The 26514-nt window shown below is 40.3% G+C and overlaps 1 protein-coding gene across 30 annotated transcripts in view; it reads right to left on the bottom strand.

Moving 5' to 3' along the window:
- The window catches only part of EZH2 (enhancer of zeste 2 polycomb repressive complex 2 subunit), an 80503-nt gene that overhangs the window by 23963 nt on the left and 30026 nt on the right, over positions 1–26514 (bottom strand). For 14 of the 30 annotated variants that reach the window (XM_008258062.5, XM_070071355.2, XM_008258064.5 and 11 more), the window contains 5 exons: positions 23617–23740; positions 22940–23068; positions 8829–8945; positions 2786–2906; positions 1076–1216 (listed from right to left, as the gene is read on the bottom strand). In XM_008258062.5, coding sequence (XP_008256284.1) covers positions 1076–1216; positions 2786–2906; positions 8829–8945; positions 22940–23068; positions 23617–23733 — 625 coding nt within the window. In that variant the 5' untranslated portion in view covers positions 23734–23740. Of the gene's footprint in view, positions 1–1075; positions 1217–2785; positions 2907–8828; positions 8946–12616; positions 12793–15471; positions 15622–22939; positions 23069–23616; positions 23741–26514 lie in introns of those variants that run through there. The other 16 variants (XM_070071358.2, XM_070071359.2, XM_051849018.3 and 13 more) reach the window with 5 other exon arrangements.

The raw sequence follows: 26514 nt of genomic DNA, 5'->3' as shown, positions 1-26514 counted from the left end.
AGGCCATAAGAGAGAGCTGGATTGGAAAAGGAGCAGCTGGGACTAGAACCGGCACCCATATGGGATGCCAGCACTTCAGGCCAGGGCATTAACCTGCTGAGCCACAGCACCGGCCCCTAGGTTTTAATGCCAATCATGCTACTAACTAATTTTGTCACTGGGCCTGACTGCTTACTTAACTACTTCGGTCTGTCTCCTCACCTGTAAAACAAAGAGTTTAAACTAGATCATCACTAAGGTATCCCTTTATTATAAAAAAAAAAATCTATGCATCTTTGCAATTTTTCCCCAAAGAATTCTATGCTGCTTTAATATGATCCATGCCAAGCAGAAAATACCAACCACAGACTGTCTTGGGACAGACTACTTTTTGGAGAGTCGCAGCTGACTCGGGAAGAAAGGCATAAGTCTAAAGTCACATATATTTTGGTTATCATCATGGAGTTCAAGGCTCCATTTCTCCCCAGTAGTGTGATCTTATGGATCTAATAATATCCACCTTATGGAGTCTTTATTAGGATTAAGATGGTGCATATGACAGATCACAAAAGAGTGCTCTCTGGGTAAGGCGGACAAAAATCTAGGCCCCCGCAGCGGCTATATATACTTTTTGGGGGTTCACCTCACATAATGGCGCCTTGTGAGATCAGAGCAAGAAATGGACCAATGGGAGCTGCAGTTCATCCACAGTGGTTTTCTCGAGAATCTTCCAATAAAATTAAAACGATACCAAAAAAAAAAAAAAAAAAGGTGGTGCATATGAAGTGATTAGCATACAACTGATAGGTATATAGCATATGCATACACACACAAAGCAATATATACATATAGAACGTTATGTTACAATGATGGTTAAGATGACTGCTCAGATGCTCACGGAAAAGATTAGTTTCTTTTGCTAACAACAACAAAAACACACAAAGATGTTCAACTGCAGGATGAAATGTTGCAAATAATATTCAAATTTTGATACTACTATCAATGTGAGAAAAAGAAGAAATTAATTTCTACATTTACTTCACTATTTTGAAAGAAGAGTGTAACGGCTACCTAAAAAGCTAATAATCAAGCGTACCATCTCGGTTGTCCTCTAGATCCTTCTGTTTCTCTTCTCTGTCATCAGGATCATCTCCATCATCGTCGTCATCATCATCATTGTATTGGCCAAGAGCATTCACCAACTCCACAAAAATTTCATCATTTATGAACCCACATTCTGAAATTTGTTAAGGGATATCAGAAATAAACAGAGGAAAGCGGCAATGACAAAAGTTTATGTATTCCTCTTCTAGTTTGGAAAAGGCCATAGCCTATCAGTATTATAAAAATTAGTATTAAACTGGATGTTTGGGGAACAGTTAAGATCAGTTTCAAGACTGTTCTTAATCAAAGTTAGGAAAGAGAATTTATCTTTAATATTTGTCACTTTTTCTTGAAATCAAGGCCTAGCACTAACCCAATCCTCTACAATTAACTATAGCTTTAGCCCCCTCCCAAACAATGTATCTGTCCTTAAACTGATTATAGCAGGTATTGGTTTACACTAATAATGAAAATGACATTGCAAATATCACCCTCCTTTCAGACACTTTAGCATAACCTCCTAAACACACACATACACACACACACAGATTCTAACTGAATTTCAGGTGCTTCTGTAGTCTATTGCAGAAGATATTTTTGAACAGTAGGGCCATGTGCCACAAAAGCAGAGCCCCAACCCTAATTAATTTTACTAGTAAAAAGTCTTAAAATCTAGATACTCACACAATTTCTATTTGATTTGCCTGTTACTGCATTATAATTTATGCTAACCAACTACAGATAATTAAGTGGCAAACATGAGCCTCCAATTAAAAACAGAGAAGGGGCAGATACTGGGTCTAGTGGGTGGTTAAGGTATCCACATACTGCCGGCGCCGCGGCTCAATAGGCTAATCCTCCACCTAGTGGCACTGGCACACCAGGTTCTAGTCCCGGTCGGGGCACCGGATTCTTTCCCGGTTGCCCCTCTTCCAGGCCAGCTCTCTGCTGTGGCCCGGGAAGGCAGTGGAGGATGGCCCAAGTGCTTGGGCCCTGCATCCGATGGGAGACCAGGAGAAGCACCTGGCTCCTGCCTTTGGATCAGCGCGGTGCGCTGGCCACAGCGCGCCAGCCGTGGCGGCCATTGGAGGGTGAACCAACAGCAAAAGGAAGACCTTTCTCTCTGTCTCTCACTATCCATTCTGCCTGTCAAAAAAAAAAAGATATCCACATACTGTATCCGAGCACCTAGTTACAGTCCTGACTCTGCTCCCAATTCCAGCTTCCTGCTGATGTAGATCCTGGGAGGTAGCAGGTGATATCAAGTACTTGGATTGCTGCCATCCAGATGGGAATCCTGGATTTAGTTCCTGGCTCCTGGCTTCCGCCTGGCCTAATCCCAGCTGTTATGGGCATTTGGGGAGTGAGCCAGCAGACAGACACACTCACTCTTACACTCTCTCTTCCTCATTTGGGCAGTGAACCAGCAGATGGACACACTCTCACATATCCCCCCCCCCCCCCCCCCGCCGCCTCTCTCTCTCTACCTCAAATAAAGCTTTAAAACTTTGTTTTATAAAAACAGGAAAAAGATTGAAAATATTGGGCTTCTGAGCCTATGTCAGTCCTTTAGAGTTTGGTTTAAATTTTAATTTTATTATTAAAAATGATTCTTCATACCCTATGTTAAAAAAAAAAAAAAAAAAACAAGGTTATCTCTCAATTCTTTAGCCATTTTTGCAAGAGAATAAACATGGCTCACCTCTATCTCCGTGTACTTTTCCATCATAATTTTTTATTAGTTCTTCAATGAAAGTGCCGTCCTGGTCTAGAACTTCATCTCCCATATAAGGAATGTTATGTAAAACAGTTTCATCTTCCACCTAAAAGTTTAAAAAAAAATTAAAAACCAGACTTAATCTTATTAAAATATTTTTAAAATGGCAAGGTACTATAACTAAAACACAACTTTTTTTCTTAAGTAGATTTCTTTACTCATTGTACAGAATTAAAATATCAGTCATGAGCAGATGTTTGTCACGGCAATTAAGATGCTACTTGGGGGGCCAGTGGTGTGATATAGTAGGCTAAGCCTCCGCCTGCAGAGCCAGTATCCCATATGGGTGCCAGGTCAAGTTTCCCAATACAGCTCTCTGCTATGTCCTGGAAAAGCAGTGAAAGATGGCTCAAGTGCTTGGGCTCCCGCACCCACAAGAGAGATCCAGAAGAAGCTCATATTGGCCCAGCCAGGAGTTGCCTTCGGTTTGGGGAGTAAACCAGCGGATGGAATATCTTTGTCTCCATCTCTCCTGTAACTCTGTCACATAAATAAAGATCTTTTTTTAAAAAATAAATAAATAGAGATGCTACTTGTGCGGTATCAGAGTACCTTCATTAAGGTACCAGTTCTGCATCAAAATCCAGCTTCCTGCTTATGTGCACTCTGAGATAATAGGTGCTGCCTCAAGTACTTGGGTCCCTGCCACCCATGTGGGAGATCCAAATGAAGTTCCCAGCTCTTGGCTTCAACCTAGCCCAGCATGACTGTTGTAGGCATTTGGAGAATGAACAAGCAGATGGACAGCCCCTGTCTATCTCTGTCTCTCTGCCTTTCAAGTAAATAAAGTTAGTAAATAAACCTTTTCACTTTTTTAAAAAAAAAATTATCTAGTTGGAAGGTAAAGTTACAGAGAGAAAGAGAGAAATCTTACATCTGCTAGTTCACTCCCAAATGGCCACAATGGCCAAGGTTGAGCCAGGTCGAACTCAAGAGCTTCTTCCAGGTTTTCCAAGTGGGTGGCAAGGGGCCAAGCACTTGGATCATCCTCCACTGCTGTCCCAGGTACATTAGCAGGGAGCTGGATCAAAAGTGCAGCTGGCAGAAGAGCCAGGACACAAATCAGCACCTCCACAGGATGCTGGTGCAGCAGGAAGCAGCTTAACTGGCTATGCCGCAAAGCCGGCCCCTAAATAAACCTTTTCAAATTAAATATGACTCAGACAGCAAACTCTGAAAAGCTATAAAGGAATTAAAGAGCTCTCACCAGTAACTGTACCTGAGAAAACAAAACTGTTGACGGAGAAAATAATTAAGAAAAAATACTTCACATAGTGTAACATATCATCAATATTACTATCATATGCCTCTAAGAAGGAAAAAATGCTGCAGACTACGAGGAGACATCATCAATTTTTAAAAATTCCTATTTCAGATACTGAGTATCTTAGAACTGATGAAATAGTTTATCAGAATCAACTATGCATAGCTACCCAACCCAAAAAAAACTACCATAAGTAAACATTTCTAAACTTCACTTAATGCTCTAGGTAAGACAGTCAATATAATAAAATTCTAGGGATGTAAAATAAAACATCAATAGTCTATTATAAAAATTATTCCAAATGATTCACGCTTATATGCAAAAGAACACTGTATGGTAACGAAGTATTTTAATACTGAGATGAAAGCTGACTGTGCTATTAAGGTAACAATAGATTAGCTTATATCAAGGTTCAGAAGACCACAGTGAAGAAAAAGTTGCTAGCTTTGCAGGAAAGAGCCAATCAAAGAAAAGTTCAGGAAAAATGGAGTATTCAAGAATATAAGAGACCGAAAGTTGACATTCATGGAAGATAATTTTCAATAAATAAAAAAGATAATAATTGTAAATGAAGACTGGACAGTTCTGAAGTGCACGTTTAAAGAAAATAGAGTAATTCAAAGTAAATTTAAATCTAAATCTTAAAGAGGCCTCTGAACAGAGTAATGATTAAAAAAGACTTTTAGAAAAATAATTCTGATACACAGAATAGACTGGCTAAGACTGACTAGGAAGACGAGTCAGCTATTTAAAGTGAGATGGTCCTTTCTGTCTCTCTCTCACTGTCCACTCTGCATGTCAAAAAATAAAAAAAAAAGTGAGATGGTGCAGCTGGCGCCGTGGCAGAGTGGGTTTAATTTAATCATCTGCCTGTGGCGCCAGTATCCCATATGGGTACCGGTTCTAGTCCCGGCTGCTCCTCTTCCAATCCAGCTCTCTGCTGTGGCCTGGGAAAGCAGTGGAAGATGGTCCACGTCCTTGGGCCCCTGTGCTCACACGGGAGACCAGGAAGAAGCATCTGGCTCCTGGCTTCAGATCGGCACAGCTCCAGCCATTGCAGCCATTTGGGGAGTGAACCAACAGAAGGGAGACCTTTCTCTCGGTCTCTCCCTCTCATTGTCTGTAACTCTACCTTTCAAATAAATAAATAAAATCTTTTTTTTTTTTTTTTTTTTTTTTTTTTTGACAGGCAGAGTGGACAGTGAGAGAGAGAGACAGAGAGAAAGGTCTTCCTTTGCCGTTGGTTCACCCTCCAATGGCCGCCGCGGCCGGCGCGCCGCGGCCGGCGCACCGCGCTGATCCGATGGCAGGAGCCAGGAGCCAGGTGCTTTTCCTGGTCTCCCATGGGGTGCAGGGCCCAAGCACCTGGGCCATCCTCCACTGCACTCCCTAGCCACAGCAGAGGGCTGGCCTGGAAGAGGGGCAACCGGGACAGAATCTGGCGCCCCGACCGGGACTAGAACCCGGTGTGCCGGCGCCGCTAGGCGGAGGATTAGCCTAGTGAGCCGCGGCGCCGGCCCAAATAAATAAAATCTTTTAAAAAAAATAAAAATAAAGTGAGATGATGCAGGCTGGAATCAGAAATATGACAATGACTGACACAGAAGATAACACAGTTAAGACAAATGTTACATTCAGGAATCAGCAGACAGGAAATAGAAGGAAAAGGAAAACCTTCAAACAATCCTTAGATAAACTGAGGTCAACAGGAACATTCATAAAGGTAACAGTTCTTGAGACAAATGAGGGAAATTGGCAGAAAGGGGAAATTTAAGGTATAAAATGAAAACCTAAGATTTTAATGTATTCATCAGCCAAAGGTGGCAACGTTTTTCTGCCAAGGGCCATTTGTATATTTATATCATTCAAAAAATTACCAACTCAAAAATTAGCCTGCTGTTGGGAGCCAGTGTTGTGGCACAGCAGGTTAAGCTACTGCCTGAAATGCCTGCATCCCATGAGCACAGATTCCATTCCTGGCTGCTCCAATTACAATCAGGCTCCCTATTAACTCACCTGGAAAAGTAGCAAAGATGGCCCAAATGCTTAGGCCCCTGCCACCCACATGGCAGAATGGGATGAAGCTCTTGGCTTGGACCAGTCCAGCCCAGTCCAGTCCCTGGGTATTGGGGCCATTTGGGAAGTGTACCAGCAGATGAAATCTCTGTGTGTTTGTGTGTGTGCGTGTGTGTGTGTCTGCCCCCTCTCTCTGTAACTCTGCTTTTCAAATAAGTGATCTTTAAAAAAAAATATTAAGCCTTCTATACAGACTTATTGAATTTTGATTCCCATCTGCTGTAGCCTCAGCAGGGCCAGACTGGATGATTTCATAGACCTTATGTGACCTGCATCTATATACAGATGCAAACTTACATACACACTATGGTCCTGTTTTCATCTCATTGCACTTCACTACTACCATTTAACTAGCAGAATTCATTTCTTTGGATATAAGACAAAATTAAATGATATTTGGCTGTTTTATCTTCCTAATTGTACCCGTATAACCTTTGCCCCCCAAAACATATTCTAGCCATAATATAGCCTGTCTGAGTTGCTTTGCTCAGTGACCAGAACCCATCAACAATTCCTAATAATATTTACTGACAACTTTAAACACAATATTCTGGGGCTGGCACTGTGGCGTAACAGGTAAAGCCACCGCCTGCAATGCCAGCATTCCATATGGACGCTGGTTCAAGTCCCGGTTGCTCTCTGCTATAGCCTGGGAAAACAGCAGAAGATGGCCCAAGTGTCCTGCATTCACATGGGAGATCCAGAAGAAAATCCTGGCTCCCAACTTCAGTTCGGTGCAGCTACGGCCATTGCAGTCATCTGGGGAGTGAACCAGTGGATAGAAGACCTCTCTCTCTGCCTTTCCTTCTCTCTCTATGTAACTCTTTCAAATAAAAATAAATAAATCTTTAAAAAAAATTCTCTGAGAATTTTAGTTGATTAATAATAAGACCCCCCTCTAAAGGTCTAGCGATATGATTCTCAAACTAAATGTTTTGAGTAGTAAAGCTTTAAACATACAATTTATGCAACTGCAGAAGAGTAGCTCAAGTCTACCTTTAATCTCCTACTGTTATAAAAGTCACTAAAAATATCAATATCAAAACTATCATTTTTTAAACCAGTAAACAATTCTTCAAAGTAGGCTCACCAAGGATACAACATTTTAGTGGTCTTCCCACCTTATAAGTCAAGTACTATGAATTTATTATTTAACAACAGAAGTCAAAAATATACACTTTAATTGCTCTCTCATTCCACCCTCCTTCACTCTACTTCTATAAAGAATTAAACACTTGGGGCCGGTGCCGTGGTGTAGCGGGTAAAGTCGCCACCTGCAGTGCTAGTATCCCATATGGGAGCCAGTTTGAGTCCTGAATGCTCCACTTCCAATGCAGCTCTCGGTTATGGCCTGGGAAAGCAGCAGAAAATGGCCCAAGTCATTGGGTCCTTCTACCCACATGGGAGACCCGGAAGAAGCACCTGGCTCCTGGCTTCGCCAGCTATTGCAGCCATCTGAGGAGTGATCCAGCAGAAGACCTCTCTCTCTGTGCCTATGCCTCTATGTAGCTCTGCCTTTCAAATAAATAAACACTAGCTTTTTATTACAAAAGCTACTGGAAACGTGTAACCTGTGGAAATTTGCTAACTTGTGTTTTAGAAGCCCCAATATTGCTTCCTAGTGTACATTATCACTTAATAACATGCAGCCTAAAATTGTTTTAAGCTCTTAAATAAGAAAAATGCCAAATCAGACTGAGATTATAGGATACTGCTAAGGGGTAAGAACTGTAAACTTCAGTCTTTATCTTATTTTATTTTTTCCACTTAGACTAAAACCCAAGCTGCTTTTAATGTGTTTAAACCTGTGTATGGTTTTTGCTTATCCTTTGCAGAACAGTGGGAAAAGACAACACTACAAATTTTTTTAAAAGTGCATTGCTTGATCGATTATCTGAGAAGCAGAGAGAAGAGAGAGAGCTCCACCCACTGGTTCACTCCCCAAATGCACACAACAGCCAAGACAGCCAGGCAAGAGCTGGAGCCAGAATTCAAACCAGTTCTCCCAGCTGGGTTACGAGGGCCCAATTACTTGACCCATTACTGTTGTCTCCCAGAGTCTGTGTTAGTAGAAAGCTGGAATCAGAAACCAGAGTTGGGTACTGAACCCAGGTACTGGAATATGGGACATGGTTTTCTATACTAGTGTCTTAATTGCTAAGCCTGAGACCTACGCCTACAGATGCATTTTTTTAAAAAGTATTGAGGGTCCAGTGTTGCAGCATAGCAAGTAAAGCCACCTACAAAAATGGTGCCTATAGGTTCATGTCCCAGCTGCTCCACATCTCAGCTCATGGCCTGGGAAAAGCATCAGAAGATGGCCCTGCCATACACATGGGAGAGGTGGATGACGCTCCTGGCTCTTGGCTTTGGCCTGGCACAGCCCTGGCCATTGCAGCCATCTGGGGAATAAACAAGCAGATGAAGATCTCTCCTCTCTCTCTCTGCTTCTCTGAAACTCTGCCTATCAAATAAACACTGTGTTAGTCAAATTTTTTTAATTTCTCTAACAGTCATCATTTTGATAGCATTATTTATACTATCTTGATTCACCTTGACAAGAAAATTATGGGTTTTAATTCAAAATAAGTTACTATCAAATAAGCAGAAGATATACTATTTACATACCATAAAATTCTGCTGTAGGGGAGACCAAGAATACATTATGGGTACTGAAGCAACTGCATTCAGAGTCTTTAATGGGATGACTTGAGTTGGAAAATCCAAGTCACTGGTCACCGAACACTAAAACAGAAAAAATAAATTTGCTCTTAAGAACAAAAGGACAACCTTAAGTTGTAGCCATCATATTGTAAAGAGACACTGTCTACTTACAGAAAGAAAACTTCTTTACCTAGAACAGTAAAGTTCATAAAAATTCTCTTTAACTTAGGGTGAAAAAATTCCTCAGACATTGCAAAATTTCAAAGTCCTCCAATCTTTTCCCATACTTACCAAGATCAACAGGAATCAAAGATTATATTTATGTTAGTCTCAACAACCTGCTTAACTGGTCCATATTCTCACTATACATTTCCTAGCTCCTTCTTAATTTCTTATACCTCAATCACAAAGAATAGTAATATATTTACCAAATATGTCACCTAAATTTTTATTAGAATAAGGACACTTCTTGGATTCACCTTTATCTTCTTTCAAAAACCAGTGTCATTTGCTGATGTTATCGATGATACACAAATATTAAGGATAACAAATTTGAGTTTCAATCACAACAAAGTGGATTCATATCAATTCTGAAGATCTCTTAAATTAGTAGCCAATATTATTTTCCTGTGTACTAGACACTACTTTAAACACACTATATGTCTTACAGTTAGTCCTCATTATAACATTATTAACATTATTCTTAGCTCCCATGTAAGAGTTGAGAAAACTACAGTAAAGAAAGGGTGATTATTTTGGCCAAAGTTGCACATTAGGTAAGGCTAGAATCTAAACCCTGAAAGTCTAACTCTGGAGCCTCTACTCATACTCACTACACATCCTGCCATGACATTATTTCTATGCTTAATGGCATATAATCCCTTCAAATAACATACTTCATACAATCTACAATGTTACCAATTTCAAGGCAAACCATTATCTTCCATATCACCAAAGGAAAATGTTGCCAAACTATGACATAATACAATTCTAATTATGCGTGTTTCATGTTAAAAATGTTGTACTTTTGATTCTGTGAAATATGGTAAAAATTTGTACCCGAATAATCACAGCACTTTCCGTTCTACCTAGGATCCCACCTTTTCTTAAAAGAGTACCACTATTCCTTTCTGTCTCTCTCTCACTGTCTAACTCTGCCTGTAAAAAAAAAAAAAGAGTACTACTATCTAATCATCAGGCCTCCAGAACCTTCCCAAAAATATCCTGGATACCCTATTCATGATTTACAATCAGTGAAAACAGGGCAAAAAAACTGAGTAAGATGAAACATAGAATTTTATGTATGTATGTGTATATATACATATATATATACACTCATACACACACAAACATATTAAATGTTTAATTTCAATTTAGATGAAAAAATAGCAGGACTAAATCTAATGAAATTAGAGTAGAAATTTTTGGCATAGAGGTCATACCTGGCCCCCAAGCACTGCACCAGGCCAGTGACATAATCTCACAGTCATCATGGTCACTGAAGCATAAAAATAATTCCTTCCTGCGCCAGCGCCATGGCTCACTTGGCTAATCCTCTGCCTGCGGCACTGGCACCCCAGGTTCTAGTCCTGGTTTGGGTGCCGAGTACTAGTCTCGGTTGCTCCTCTTCCAGTCCAGCTCTCTGCTGTGGTCCGGGAGGGCAGTGGAGGATGGCCCAAGTGCTTGGGCCCCTGCACCCGCATGGGAGACCAGGAGGAAGCACCTGGCTCCTGGCTTCAGTTTGGCGCAGCATCCGCCGTGGCAGCCATTAGGGGAGTGAACCAACGGAAAAGGAAGACCTTTCTGTCTGTCTCTCTCTCACTGTCTATAACTCTCTCTCTGTATCTCTCTCTCTATCTAACTCTGCCTGTCAAAAAATTTTAAAAAATAATAATTCCTTCCTTAGTGGAAGTAAAGGTTAAAGGATAGAGTACTTAGGAAGAACTCCAACAAAGATTAATCTATTAATTTACTTTCCAAATAGGCAAAGATAGAGATAACAATACTAGAAAGCTTATAGCTCATGTAAATAAGGTGTGAATGTTCACTTATACTCTACAACCTATAATCTTTCCCTTTTCTACTCTTTGGCCTCAGATAGTATCTTTCATACATCTATCTAATAATCCAGTAAAAGCAGTTAACATTTGTTGAGCACATACTATGTTGTAGGCACTGTGCTAAGTCCTTATATACATTATCTTTATTTTTCATTACAACTTTATGACATTAAATAGTTTTAACATCACAACTTCAAATGAGGAGACTGAGGTACAGAAAAATTAAATAATTTGCCTAGTCACAAAATCAGAATTAAAACCTAAATCTGACTGCATCACCCAAGAGCTTATTACTGTGCTATAGTTCTTGCCTTAGTGATGCTCATAAGGTAAAATAATGAAGATAGCCATACAACATCTGCTGTATGAAAGAGACACGTTGGCAACACTACAGGAGTAACTCCTCCACCAGCTTCCTCTTTTATCCTTATTACTACCAAGGTTTCTTTCATTCTTTATTCCTCACTGGGTAAATTTGGGGGTGAGGGTTGGTTATAATTAGCGAATGAAGTGTTACACACTGTACAGTGATTTCAAACCACAACCATTTCATTTATTTTAAAAAGAAAAACTCATTTTGGCTTTACAAGCAGGAGAGGGGATAAATTAATTCTGTGGTTTTAATTCTGCAGAAGAGCTGCCTTTGAAGTTTAGAGGGGGGTTTGCCTCTCCAATTCTGATTTGCTTGCTTTAACAACCAAACCCAAGGTCACACATAAGGTTCAACAGTTGTGTAAGAGGACATGATAGTTTTTGCTTCATCTAATTCTGGTAATGCAGGAAAGGCTGAGTATACTGAATGAAGTCAGCTGGTTTTCCCATGAACAGAAAGAACTTAGAGAAGCACAGAAATTAAGAAGGCATAGGCTAAAGCAGTAAGTACTACTTCCAATCTCATATCTGTATGCTGCTCCCAAACCCCATTATCTCAATTTTGAGTAACCCAGGAATAGGAAATAAGCTCTCTGAGGGCAAAAGTAGCTGAGGCAAAGTAACAGTGTGAAACAATACTCAGCACAGTGTCTCGGAAAAAAAAAAAAAAAGTAGGCACTCAAAAAATGTTTCTGGACTAACAGACTGCATTTGCTGATTTCCTCTAATGGAGACTTCAACTTCAATATCCGTTAAAAGGTAAGAGCACCTTTTCAGAAAACTAACAGTCTACCCTACCTCCTATCTCTGCAGTATCTCTAGAAATGTATCCCATGCTTTAACTGTTAACCTTAATAACCATACTCCTTTCACTCATGAAATCATATTCAAATGCAAAAGCATTTGTTGGTAAAACAAGTTTGGGAATTCTTATTTGACTTAAAGGAAAATTACTCAAAATTCCCAGTTACTTATCAGCAACTTCTTTTTCTCTGAAAATGTATCACCCTTGACAGTTTACATAATTTAGTATCATATCACTCAGAGTAGTGAAAACAATTTTGACCTCATGGGTCTTCAGAACATTTTACCTAATCAGAGTCATGTGTCCTGGAATCAGGAACTATGAGACCTATATATCAACAAATTAACTTCTCTAATTCTAATTCCAACTTGAAGAGCACATAGGGAAATCATGAAAAATGATTTATCATCAACGATAAAGAAAATGACTAGAAGAGTTATCAAGGATGCCACATTTTCAGAGAAATGGAGCTTACTGGTAAGTAACCAGGTTCCTCTGAGGATGGATAGACTTACATCAACCAGCTGGTACAATAGGCGACTGTGTGGCTGGACCACTGGGAGCTGGAGAGGGAAGTCAAGCCAAAAATAGCAGTTGTAGGAGTACACAACCAAACTGAGATTCTTGGCAGGCTGGTTCCAAGTAAAAACTGTGTTATGGAAAATCGTAGAGGGAAGAGCAGGTGAATGGCCTGCAGGGAAGGGAAAGAAATTAACACACCCTACTACGTGCCAGCACCATGCTAGAGATTTACAGAGTTAACACACCCTACTACGTGCCAGCACTGTGCTAGAGATTTACCAGAGTTAACTTCTTTAGAATTGACAACTACCCTACGAGGTAGGTATGACTCCCCATTTTCACAGCAGGCTATCCTAGAGGACAAAAGCTACGGCCATCCTGCCCCTCAACAATCTTTACCATGAGGAGGGTTAAGCCCAACTTCCACGTAGTATGAGGAAACACACAATTATTCGAGTAAAAAATATTCTTGGATAACAGTTGGCTTGTTTATTAATTTGTCAGACATAATTGTTCACATTGTCTATTATCTGTTAGCCTTTCCACCTGAGAACAATGAGGTACAAACAGGAAAGCTGTCCCTCCAGGAGAAAAAGGATGAGCAGAAAGCATCAGTTGACACCAGCTCTTGAGAAAAGCTAGAGATGACTTCTGAAACTATCTTAAATTCCTCAGGATTTGAGGAAAGAAAAGATAACACACACAAGTTTTAAATTAGCTAGCCTGTCTGATGAATATGACACCATATATAATTTAAATTCAAAATTTGAATAAACTTAACAACAGAAGTGAGTTCATAAATATGAAAAACATCAAACTTTTTTTAAAGATTTATTTATTTGAAAGAGTTACACAGAGAAAGGAGATATTTTCCATCCATTGGTTCACTCCCCAATTGGCCCCAACAGCCGGAGCTGCGCCAATCAGAAGCCAGGAGCCAGGAGCTTCTTCCAAGTCTCCCACGTGGGTGCAGAGGTCCAAGGACTTGGGCCATCTCCTACTGCTTTCCCAGGCCATAACAGAGAACTGGATAGGAAGTGGAGCAGCCAGGACTCGAATCAGCGCCCACACGGGATGCTGGCATTGCAGGCAGCGGCTTTACCCACCACGCCACAGCACTGGCCCCAAAAACTTGTATAACATAATTAAAATTTTTAAAAAATGGAAGTGAGTTCATAACCATGTTTGGAAGACAAAAGAGGGGACCTGCATTGTGCCATAGTTGGTTGAGCCACCACCTGTGTCACCAATATCCCAGCTGCTCCACTTGATACAGCTCCCTGCTAATATGCCTGGGAAAGCAAAGACGGCTCAAGTACTTGAGCCTCTGCATCCATGTGGGAGACTTGGATTAAACTCCTGGCTCCTGGCTTTGGCCTGGCCCAGCCTCAGCTGTTGTGGCCATTTGGGGAATGTACCAGTGGGTGAAAGAGCTCACTCTTTCTCTGTAACTCTGCCTTTCAAATAAAATAAATAAATCTAAGGGGAAAAAAAGACAAAAGAGGAGGAAAAAAGTGATTGAAGGAGACAACCTCTCAAATATGAGAGGCAGAAATAAAAATGCAGACAAAAACAGTTAATATCTTGACCCAGATGTATTTGATGAAAGCAACTAATGAAGTGTATTGGATGTGTTAAGGAACAAAAGAGTGACTGGTCTCAGGTTGTAAATTATTTCCATTTTTGTTGTTAAATATTTATGTTACAGAGCCATTCCAAAATGGGTGAAGAACCTCCCCTTGACAACATAAGGCTACTAACTTCTGAACTCACTTTTATCCTTATGCCAGTTGTTATACTTCTTTCCAAGGGCTTGGGAGATGGGAAGGCAGACATATATAACATTTAACATAAACGTACAATAATTTCAGTAAGTTTAGAGACCATTAAAGCTCTTCCCAGTATCCCAGCTTCAGGAGCCTGGTCCTGAATGAAAGAGATCATAAACAGAAAAGACCTAAATAATCCCAGGCTAAAATCCAATGCTATTTGGTCTGAAAGGGGGTATTAGCATAACTCATTCCCTCATTAACTGCAACTTTGCTAAAAACTCCAATTTTGCTAAAATGCTAGAGATCAGACACAGAGCACAGGACATGAAGATAATAAATTCCCAAAAAAGAACATGAAACAACTAATCAGTCATGTTCATCCATCACATTCAAACTCAACTATCTAACTAAAAAACAGGCCTGTGAGTAAAAAATAAGGGAAGAAAGAAGGAAAGGGATGGAAAACAAGGAGGGAAGAAGCAGATAAAAGACAAAAACTAAGAAATGAGACACTGTATTACATAAGTCCATGGCTTCCATAGTTAGAGCAACAGAATCATTTAGAAGTCCTGCTTAAATAATCAGATTTGAGTTTTAATACTATATAGTAGTACAGGTGCCAGTGAAAAACAGACAGACAAGACAATCGCAAGCATGGTCTTTTAAGGGGCAATGCTCCAATTCTGGCTCAGACGGTACACTTGGGCAGGAGATCACCAATCAGGCGGGCTGTTCTGTTATCTTCATAGATTCATAACTATTACTAAACTGGTCACTGACAACTCAATAGTGTTGGGAAAAAAAACCATAAAGCTAAATAGAAAAAAATTCAAAACTAGCCCCTTCCTCACTCTTTATAAAAAAGGAAATTCCTGATGGGTTAAAGGATATTACAATATAACACTAAACAGGACTCGCATTGTGGTGTAATGAGTTAAGCCACTACCTGCAATGCTAACATCCCATACGGGCTCTGGTTTGAGTCCCCAACTGCTTCACTTCTAATCCAGCTCCCTGCTAATGCACCTGAGAAAGCAGTCGAAGATGGCCAAAGTCCTTGGGCCCCTGACACCCACCTGGGAAACCCAGATGAAGCTCATGGCTCCTGGCTTTGGCCTGGCCAGTCCTGGCCTTTGCAGCCATTTGAGGAGTGAACCAGCAGATGAAATTTCTCTCTATATATATTTTTTTCCCTCTCTCTTTGTAACGCCGCCTTTCAAATAAAATAAATCTTTAAAAAAAATGAAAACAGAACAGAAAGGAAAATGGATGAATAAATCATAATAATGAACTAAGAATGACTTTCTGATACTTTAAAAAACAAATCAGAGTGCTTTTGTACCACAGTGCCTGGATTCAATACCCAGACTCCTGACTCCAGCTTTCTGCTACTGCAGACCCTGGGAGGCTGCAGTGATGACCCAAGAGATTGGGTTCCTGCCATCCAACTACTGGACTATACAGGAGACCAGGATTGCATTCTAGCCAGAAGCCAGGAGCTTCTTCCTGGTCTCCCATATGTGGGTGCAGGGGCCCAAGTCGCTGGGCCACCCTCTGCTGCCTTCCCAGCCACACTAGCAGGGAGGGAGCTGGATCTAAAGTGGAGCAGCCAGGCCTCCAACTGGCACCCACAGGATGTGGATGCTGCAGCAGCAATTTTACCCACTACGCCACAGTGCTGGTCCCCGTGCAGTAATTTCTAAAAGCATGTTATTATCCACTTCTAATGTATTCCACGGGAAAAATAAAAAAAAAAAAAAAAAAAAAACTGAAAAAAAATAAAACCCCAGAAGGGTTGTACTACAGGGAGTTTTGCCTTTTATGTTTCTGATTTGACTGTTACAATGACCTCTTAGTTGGAGTGAAAAGATAAAACTCTTGAACAAGCTTCACTAACCCAATATTCACATCAGCCATTACAAAACTTCCTCGGGGCTGGCACTGTGGCTTATGGCTTAGGCCAAGCCTCCGCCAGTGGCACCAGCATCCCATAGGGGCGTCAGTTTGTGTCTAGGCTGCCTCACTTCAGATCAAGCTCTCCATTTATGGCCTGGAAAAGCAGTAGAAGATGACCCCAGTGCTTGGATTCCTACACGAACACAGAAGACCCGAAGAAGCTCCTGGCTCCTGGCTTTGGAGCAGCCCAGCTCTAGCTGTTGCGGCCATTTGGAAAAGTGCACCAGCGGATGGAAGACCTATCCTCTCTGTCTCTCCCTCTCTCTGTCTATAACCCTACCTCTCAAATAAATAAGACCTTTTTTTAAAGATTTATTTATTCAAAAGTCAGAAGTTACACGGAGAGAAAGAGAGGCAGAGAAGAGAGAGACAGAGGTCTTCCATTGCTGGTTTACTCCCCAATCGGCTGCAATGGCTGGGAGATGTGTCGATCCAAAGCCAGGAGCCAGGAGCCTCTTCTGGGTTTCCCACAAGGGTGCAGGGGCCCAAGGATTTGGGCCATCTTCTACTGCCTTCCCAGGCCATAGCAGAGAGCTAGACTGGAAGTGTAGCAACTGGGACAGAACTGGCACCCATATGGGATGCCGGCACCTCAGGCGGCAGCCTCATCCGCTATGCCATAGCAACGGCCCCAAAATAAAATCTTAAAAACAAACAAACAAAAAACTTCCTCAACAGTTGTCAAGGGTAGATAGTGAAATCTGCCAATCCTCCAAAAATGTTATTTAGACATTTTTGAAAAATTTTTTAGACTTAAGATACCTTAATCTTAAATTTACAAAACTGATCCTAATATGACCTTTCCTAAAAGCATAAAACACTTCTATTAGTTTCCTGTCAAAAGAAAACTTTATGATCATGTTACACTGGGGCCAGCACTGTGGCACAGCTGTGGGTAAAGCCACTGCCTGCAATGCCAACATCCCAAATGGGTGTCGGTTCAAGTCCTAGCTGCTCCACTTCTGACCCAACTCCCTGCTAAGATGCCTGGGAAAGCAGTGGAAGATGGCCCAAGTCTTTGGGCCCCTGCACCCATGTGGGAGACCCACAAGAAGCTCCTGGCTCTTAGCTTCAGATCAGCCCAGCTACGGCTGCTGTGGCCATTTGGAGCATGAACCAGAGGATGGAAGATATCTCTCTCTCTCTCTCTCTCTCTGCCTTTCAAATAAATTAATAAATCTTTAAAAAAAAAGATATTCATCTACTCAACCTAAACAAAGACAGAAAGAAAATAAAGGCTAAAGCAACCTAAAGATCATACAGGTGGGAAGGACTAAAAGAGTTAATATCAGACACAATTCTCCAAGTAAATATTAAGAATTAATATCAAGTAAATATTAAGAAAGGCAAGGAGGGATTGGCATGCGGCATAGCAGTCAAGCCACTACTTGGAATTACTACATCCTTTATCGGTGTTAGGTTCCAGTCCCAGTTCTAGCTTCCTGTTACTGTGCATCCCAGGAGGAAGCAGGTGAGGATGACTCAAGTAGTTGGTCCCTGCCACACATGTGGGAAGCCTGGATTGAGTTCCAGGTTCCTAGCATCAGCCTGGACTAGCCCTGGCTGACACAGGCATTTGGGAAATGAACCAGCACATGGAAGATGTCTCTCTCTCTCCGTGTGTATCAAATAAATAAATAAATTTTAAAAGGGGAAGGGGAAGAATCACAGAAAGCTAGGGACTAGGTCCTTGAGGCACCAAGACATGATGGACCTATTTAGACTGAGATTAAAATCAACACTTGCAGAACCATCCATTTATTTTCAAAAACATGGAAACAATGACGTAGGTTCTATGCCATATTTGTTCACAGGCTCATGAAAATCTAAACCTAGAGATCTTTTAATTCTTAAATTTACAAAGTAAAGACAGTATGTTACTTTATTGAAAATTAAGAATATATTTGAGTAAAGACTACTAAATTTTCACTGGATACACTAAAATATTTTCTTTATAACCAGTAACTAAATCTATAATTATAATTAGCTGAGGAAGGCACATTACCAGGTCAATAAATAACGCAATGAAGTGATTGCATGTAAACCAGCCACTTTTTCTTCTTCAACAATATTAAGTTCAAGTTGCCAGCATACAAAAGAACTTACATTTTGCTAAAACCCTCTCCAAATCATTTGCAAACACCAAATGATACACAATGAACTTGAGAATCATTTCAAACATTATTAGAAAGAGCAAGTTTAAGCATGCTTCTCTTTCACAGTCCTAATATGCATAAAGAGGAAAAATTCCAATACAATGAATGAATGGAAAAAGTATCTTACAGTTTTTAGCAAGAAATGGACAAATGCAAAAAGATTCCATCATTAAAACTGGAAAATGGCTACAAATTGAAGAGTTACAGAAGGCAAAGTAATGACAGTCACCTAGGAAAAAATTTTTGTTAAACAGCCACGCATTTTGGCAAAAAGGTTTACATCCTGTCTTATAATAATATATTTGTTTAATGACAGTTTGAAGCTGGTGCTCTAACTTAAAATGATTAACTGGAAAGCAAAGGTAAAACATATAGTCATTGTCTTCAAGAAATTAGAAGTATTTTTTAAAAGAAAAACTAAGAACATATGCTATATTAAAATTTTGGTTAGGTTCTATAATCTCAATAACAAAAAAATAGTTACTAAGTATCTTAAAGACACACTAAGAAAACAATACACTAAAGATGCAGTTGAACTGTAGAGCTCTTTGATCTAAAGTAAGCATCTTCCAGTAGTCACCTCATTCGATTAGAAAGTAAATTTTTGTCAGACAGTCCTTACCAAAATAATCTACAGAAAATCATTTTAAACTGAGTATATCAGGGTCAGTGCTGTGGTACAGTGGGTAAAGCTGCCACCTGCAGTGCTTGCATCACATATGGGTACCGGTTTGAGTCCTAGCTGCTTCATTTCCCATTCAGTTCCCTGCTAATGCACCTGGAAAAGCAGTGTGGAGTATGGCCCAACTGCTTGGGCCCCTGCACCCACATAGGAGACCCAGAAGAAGCTCCTGACGTTGGCGTGGTCCAGCCCTGGCAGTCATGGCCATTTGGAGAGTGAACCATTTGATGACAGATCTCTCTCTCTCTCTGTAACTCAACCTTTCAAATAAAATAAATCCTAAAAAAAAATAAATACTGAGTATATCTACAACTACAGAAGGCAGTGAAGCATTGAGACTTGATTGAAGAATTGAGATCTGTCACTGATGCATCATGCTGCCAGAGAACTTAAGCTGAATGTCAGCACTTATATACAATTAGCTTATAAAAACAAATGGTCAATGAAAACAATGCTATAGCACTTCAATTTTAAATGCTACTGACTTTATGTGTTTCAATCAACACTGCAGTCTAAAATTCCGCCAAAGCTACTACCAGGAAAGCCTCTGTAAATGATGGTCACTTCTATTTTCTCCACCTGCTTGACCTACTTCAGACTCCAACTTTTAAAACAAATAAAGGAAATTACAGATGGAAAAGTGCAAAGCAAAGAAAAAATAAGCAGAGACATATTCTCATCTGAAAAGTCAAGAGGTTAGACTATGAGAGCACTAAAGTTCTTTCCAGCCTTAAAACTTGGATTTATTGATATAATACCGAGAAGCTTATCATAAACTGTATAAACCTCAGTTTCTAAAAGTCGGTGATGATGGTTTCTAAAAAGGGAGAGGGAAAATAAAAGATGAATCATTTGAAGTAAAACCAGCTATCAACAGTGGTGTAAAAAACTAATGATCTTTATCAGGTCAGAGCTCTATTTCAAAAAAATTAAATTCCTAAGGCTAGGGATTTTTCTTCCCTCCATCCCCGCCCAGTATCTTGGGAAAATGTTTCTTCTAAACCTGTGTGAGGTACTGGAAATACTAGGTTTAGAAAACAATTTTATTAAAATGTTGATTTGTTCTCAATTTCTCACATAAATTCAACAAAAAATTCTGTATCTTTATGTTCAACAACTTATCTCTTGACAAAATTAAAAGTAAACTCAATGAGTAAATAGTTAAAAACTATAGTCTTAAATTTAATGAAAAATTACATTATGGGGGGCCGGTGCCATGGCGCTGTCAGTTAATCCTCTGCCTGTGGCATCGGCATCCCACATGGGTGCTGGTTCTAGTCCCGGCTGCTCTACTTCCAGTCCAGCTCTCTGCTACAGCCTGGGAAAGTAGTAGAAGATGGCCCAAGTCCTTGGGCCCCCGCACCCACTTGGGAGTCCAGGAAGAAGTACGTGGCTCCTGGCTTCGAATCGACACAGCTCCAGCCATTGCAGCCATTTGGGAAGTAAACCAATGGAAGGAAGACCTTTCTCTCTGTCTCTAGAGCTTTGTCACTATCCCTCTCACTGTCTATAACTCTAACTCTCAAAATAAATAAAATCTTTAAAAAACAAAAAAAAAGAAAAATTATATTATGTGCAAGTCCCGTTGTTCACCATCAACATGCTCTACTCTTCAGTTTGTCTTAGCGAAGTACTCTTCCTGGCCCACATCAGATCATTTGAGTAAGCAAACTAACTGACGTCTTCTAAGGCTCAGTTTCCTCACCTGGGGGAAAAGGTGTAATACAACTACCTTGAAGATTAAATGAGGTAATGTGTACAATACCTAGCACAGCGCCAGAAGCCATTATTGCTGTTAATTTTATTATAAATCTAAGTTGGGCTTTTTTTTTTTGGTAGCATTTTGAGATTCCCAAAGGCAAAGTATTTCTCCAAATTGCTACAATTTAGTCCTCCACAGAAAAAATTAAAAATGAAGTTGTCTTTTTGTGTAAGCTTAAAGTTCCAAAAGGTCACTAGATAAAATGTTCAAAATAACTAGCTATAAGCTTTGTCACGATCCCTTTTAAGGATGTTCTGATTGGCAGAAAAAAGAATTTTTTATACACAGTATATAAATAAAAAGTCGTTTGCCTCTAATTTCTAGGCTCTGATCTGCAACAGACAAGGAGGAAGATTTAAGCATTTAAATACACTGTAAGTCAGAGCCTTAATGAGTTGTCACCTGAAAAAATGCATAAATAACTAAGAATCATTCCAAGTCATGTGTCACCATCAAGACGACTGAAATAATCATAGGAACATGCTGGAGCCACTAAGACATCAAGAAGTCTTTGAAGCCTACGTGCTACAGTCTTGACAGGTTCATACAACAGCACATTATTGTTTGATTATTATAGTAATGCTTTATGAAAATGATTACTAATGAAAAAAATTTTAGAAAAAATTCCATTGTTTAGATTCTTCCCATGTTTAGAAACTCCTAAACAATGTACTACACAGCGTAATCTTAATTCCAAACCACTTTTTCCCCTTTTTGCTTCAGCTCCTATTTAGAGATCCTACACCATATCTTTCTATGTAACACAGGCATTTAGACAGAAATGCCTAAACTAGAACCCTACTGATTACTTCTAAACTGCTCTGGTTTCTGACAGTTTTATCTCAGCTTGTTCCAAGTGTTTTAATTGGATATTCAATTATAGATTCTACTACATATGTACTGTCTTTCTTTGAGAATAGGAACTCCTGCAGCGTTTAAGATCTACCTCATCAAGATGCTATATGAAAGGAAATTCCGATCTCTCAAATTGGAATTTAAATATTCTTATAGAGAGCCTTAGCCTTCAAACAAAATACACAATAAAAAGATTTCTTGGTCTATGAATATGTGGCACAGTTGGTTAGGCAGGCCTTTGCAACACCAGGATTCCATATTGGAGTGTCAATTCGAGTCCTGGCTGCTCTGCTTCTGATCCAGCCTCCTGTTAATGTGTCTGGGAAAACAGTCCCAGTACCTGGGCCCCTGCCATCCACGTGAGAGACCCAGATGGAGTTCCTGGCTCTTGGCTTCAAACTTGCCCTGACCTGTCTGTGGCCATTTGCAGAGTGAACCAGTGGATGGAAGATCTCTTTGTCTCTCCCTCTCTATTTGCCTGCCTTTCAAATTAATTAATTAATAAGTTCATAAAAAAGGTAATCAAAAGATGTTTATTAAAAAAAGAAAAGTCAGGTCCGGTGCTGTGGTGTAGTGGGTTAAAGCCCTGGCCTGAAGCACCGGCATCCCATATGGGCACCGGTTCTAGTCTCGGCTGCTCCTCTTCCAATCCGGCTCTCTGCTATGGCCTGGGAAAGCAGTAGAGGATAGCCCAAGTCCTTGGGCCCCTGCATCCACGTGGGAGACCTGGAAGAGGCTCCTGGCTCCTTCGGGATCAGCGTAGCTCCAGCCGTTGCAGCCAACCAGCAGATGGAAAACCTTTCTTTCTGTCTCTACCTCTCTCTGTAACTCTGTCTTTCAAATAAATTACAAAAAAAAGTCTTGCTTTAAGTAGTGATCTGATGAGAACATTAAAGATTATTATATTTAAAAGCTGTTCACTAAGTCAACAGTCTTATAGAATCTAGGAATTCATCTAGGGATTCTAAACACAGAAAAATAGCTAGGAGTGTGATCTAAGGCAATCATTAAGAAGAAACAGCAATAACAACATGGTCATCCTGCAGTCACTGATTTCCTCCCAGTAACCAACCAACATTCCAACAGCAAAGATCATTATGTGCTGATAATTACAACATGTTATGTTAACCAACCTCCCTAGTCCCGCGCAATGAGCTCACAGAAGTCATGATGTGCACAGGCTGTATCCTTCGCTGTTTCCACTCTTGGTTTAAGATTTCCGTTCTTTCCAAAATTTTCTGACGATTGGAACTAAACATACTCTTTAAAAAAATGAACAAGAGGAAAACAAAATTGTTCATTATTATAACTTGTAACATCTCTAAAGCAGATTAAAATCTAGTGATTTCTCACAAATACCAAGAGCATCTCTACAAATGCAGATTTTACACGAAACTAGTTTCCCACATTCACATAACACAAAAACACCATACCTATTATTTTATTGTGAGTGGGAGGAAAATTATTTCCATTATTAATTTTGTATTTTAAAAAAGACTTTAGAAACATAAAATTAAACCATTCCTTTGCATTTACACCCTCTTTTATATATACGATATAAAGGTACCCTAAAGAGACTTATTTCCAAATAGGTTGATAGCCTAGATTAAAATCTTTCCACTATCATTAATGTGCATGCTACATGTTAATTAAGACAGATCAATTACCTTGGCTTCCAAGTCCTCATTGATCTTATTATAATCTAACCTTGGGTGAAAATGTACTATTTCAAAATAAAATATATTTAACTTTACAGGAAAAAAAAAAGATCTTTAATTGTATATGCATTTGCACAAAAGACAAACTATACCTTTACTTCATCAGCTCGTCTGAACCTCTTGAGCTGCCTCAGTCGCATGTACTCTGATTTTACACGCTTCCGCCAACAAACTGGTCCCTTGTCAGATTTCTTCCCAGTCTGGCCCATGTTTATTCTAAAAGCAATGGATCCACATTAAAATCACTAATCTAATCGGTCCAGGTATGATTGCCTAAGTTTTAATCCCCAGCAAACAAACTAACAACAAAAAAATTGCACATTATACTGTTGGATATTTGCAAAAAGGTGTTCCATATGTGGTTAAATCCTCAAAGCATTTAGTTTAAAATATGTTTTTATATAACACAACCTTTGAAAGATTTTTATTTACAGAGGTCAGCACTGTGGTATAGTGGGTAAAGTCAGCACCTATGGTGTTAGCATCCCATATGGGCACTAGTCTGTGTCCCAGCTGCTCCACTTCCAATCCACTTCCCTGCTAATGCACCTGGGAAAGCAGCAGAACATGGCCCAAACACTTGGGCCCGTGCACCCACAGGCAAGACTAGGAAGAAGCTCCTGGCTCCTGCCTTCAGATCAGCCCAGCTCCAGCTGCTGTGGCTATTTGCAGAGTGAACCAGCAGATTTAAGATCTCTCTCTCTTTTACTCTGCCTTTCAAATAAAAAGTTCTTTTAAAAAAAATTTATTTACAAAAACTCTCTCTACATTCCTAAATAACATCTATCTTACAGAAATGTGATCTCATTGCAGGTATTAAATTATTCCTCACCACTAGCTAGTTTTTACACCACAGGATAAACATTTGTAGGGAAACAAATGTAGAGGCATTCTCTCGGTTTTTTCTTTTTTTTTTTTTTTTTAAGATTTATTTATTTGAAAGTCAGAGTTACACAGAGAGGAGAGGCAGAGAGAGAAAGAGAAAGGTCTTCCATCCGCTGGCTCACTCCCCAGTTGGCCAAAACAGCGTGCCGATCCGGAGCCAGGAACCAGGAGCTTCTTCCAGGTCTTCCATGGAGGTGCAGGGGCCCAAGGACTTGGGCCATCTTCTACTGCTTTCCCAGGCCATAGCAGAGAGCTGGATTGGAAGTGGAACAGCCAGGACTCGAACCAGCACCCATATGGGATGCTGCCACTGCAGGCAGTGGCTTTACCCACTACGACACAGCGCCGGCCCCTCTCTATTTTTCAGCATTAAATTAGCTGTTATGAAACCAAGACGTATCTGACATACAGCGTTGGTACTCCACATCTCCAGGTTGTGGCCCATTCACAGATTGAAAATATTCAGAAAAATAATCAAAAAAGCAAGACTAGAATTTGCTGCATGTCAAACACTTCAATGATTGCACTCAAATGAAGTAATGTATAGGCACAACTTGCTGTAGCCTTCTGCATTTACTGCCTTTCCCCAGCACTTACTGTTGGAGCATTGTTTGCCTTGCACCTATATCATGTATTATACTTTTTTTTTTTTTTTTTTTGACAGGCAGAGTAGATAGTGAGAGAGACAGAGAGAAAGGTCTTCCTTTTGCCGTTGGTTCACCCTCCAATGGCTGCCACAGCCGGCGCCCTGCAGCCGGCGCACCGCGCTGATCCAAAGGCAGGAGCCAGGTGCTTCTCCTGGTCTCCCATGGGGTGCAGGGCCCAAGCACTTGGGCCATCCTCCACTGCCTTCCCAGGCCACAGCAAAGAGCTGACCTGGAAGAGGGGCGACTGGGAAAGAATCCGGTGCCCCGACCGGGACTAGAACATGGCGTGCCGGCGCCGCAAGGTGGAGGATTAGCCTATTGAGCCGCGGTGCCGGCCAACTATACAGTCTTATAATGGTTGCCTCTGTACTGAAGATGCAGACTTCTTGTCATATTCCCTAAACAACTATTTAGATAGCATTTATATTATGTTAGGTATTATATGTAATCTAAAGATGATTTAAAGAATACAGGAGGATGTGTGTAGGTTATATGCAAATACACACCATTTGATATCAGGAACTAGAGCATCCATGATGGGGAGAACATATAAAGGGACAACTATAATTTAAAAAGGTAAATCCATAAAAGTAAAATTTGCATTCAGTCCTAAAGGTAAAAAACATGAGACAACATAAATAAATTTACAAATTACTCTCCCCTATACATGCTCCTCACTGAACACTGTGACAAATGTATTTTTGCCTTTTGTGCCACCTTTCCTTATATTACAGGTATCTACTAACAAAAAACAAATGCTGGGACCGGCATTGTGGTATAGCTGGTAAAGCTTCCACCTGCAGCACTGGTATCCTCTTTGGGTGCCAGCTAAAGTCCTGGCTGCTCCACTTCCGATCCAGCTCCCTGCTAATGTACCCAGGGAAACAGAGGAAAAAGGCCCAAATTATTTAGGCCCCTGTACCCAAATGAGATCAGGAAGAAGCTCCTGGCTTCACACTAACCCTTCTGGCCATTGCAGCCAGTTGGGTAAGTGAGCCAGTGGATGGAAGATTTCTGTAAACTCTGCCTTTCAAATAAATAAATAAATCTTTTTTAAAAATGCCACAAATGCAAAGTAAATTCTTTTGCCTCATCTTTAGTTGTAGGCTCTAAGAACCAATTATTTTTTAATGTGGGAACAGCCTACAGGTTACCAGGTTATCTAGCTCATACTACTGATTCTCTACCCTAAGTCTATCTAAACAAGTTCTTTTCTAGAATACTTTCTTCTTAAATTATTTTTTTAAGACTTATTTTATTTATTTGAAAGGCAGTTACAGAGGCAGAAGCAGGAGTGAGGAGGAGAGAAAGGTCTTCCATCCACTGGTTCAGTCTCCACATAGCCACAGTGGAGCTTCTTCAGGGTCTCCCACACTGGTGCAGGGGCCCAAGGACTTGGGCCATCTTCTACTGCTTTCCCAGGCCATGACAGAGAGCTGGATTGGAAGTGGAGCAGCC

Source organism: Oryctolagus cuniculus, chromosome 3 (assembly GCF_051225735.1).
Source record: "Oryctolagus cuniculus isolate XC-2025 breed Fujian yellow rabbit chromosome 3, ASM5122573v1, whole genome shotgun sequence".
NCBI classification, from domain to species: Eukaryota; Metazoa; Chordata; class Mammalia; order Lagomorpha; family Leporidae; genus Oryctolagus; species Oryctolagus cuniculus.
Note: the sequence above shows the minus strand (reverse complement) of the source record. Positions and strands in the feature narration are given on the sequence as shown.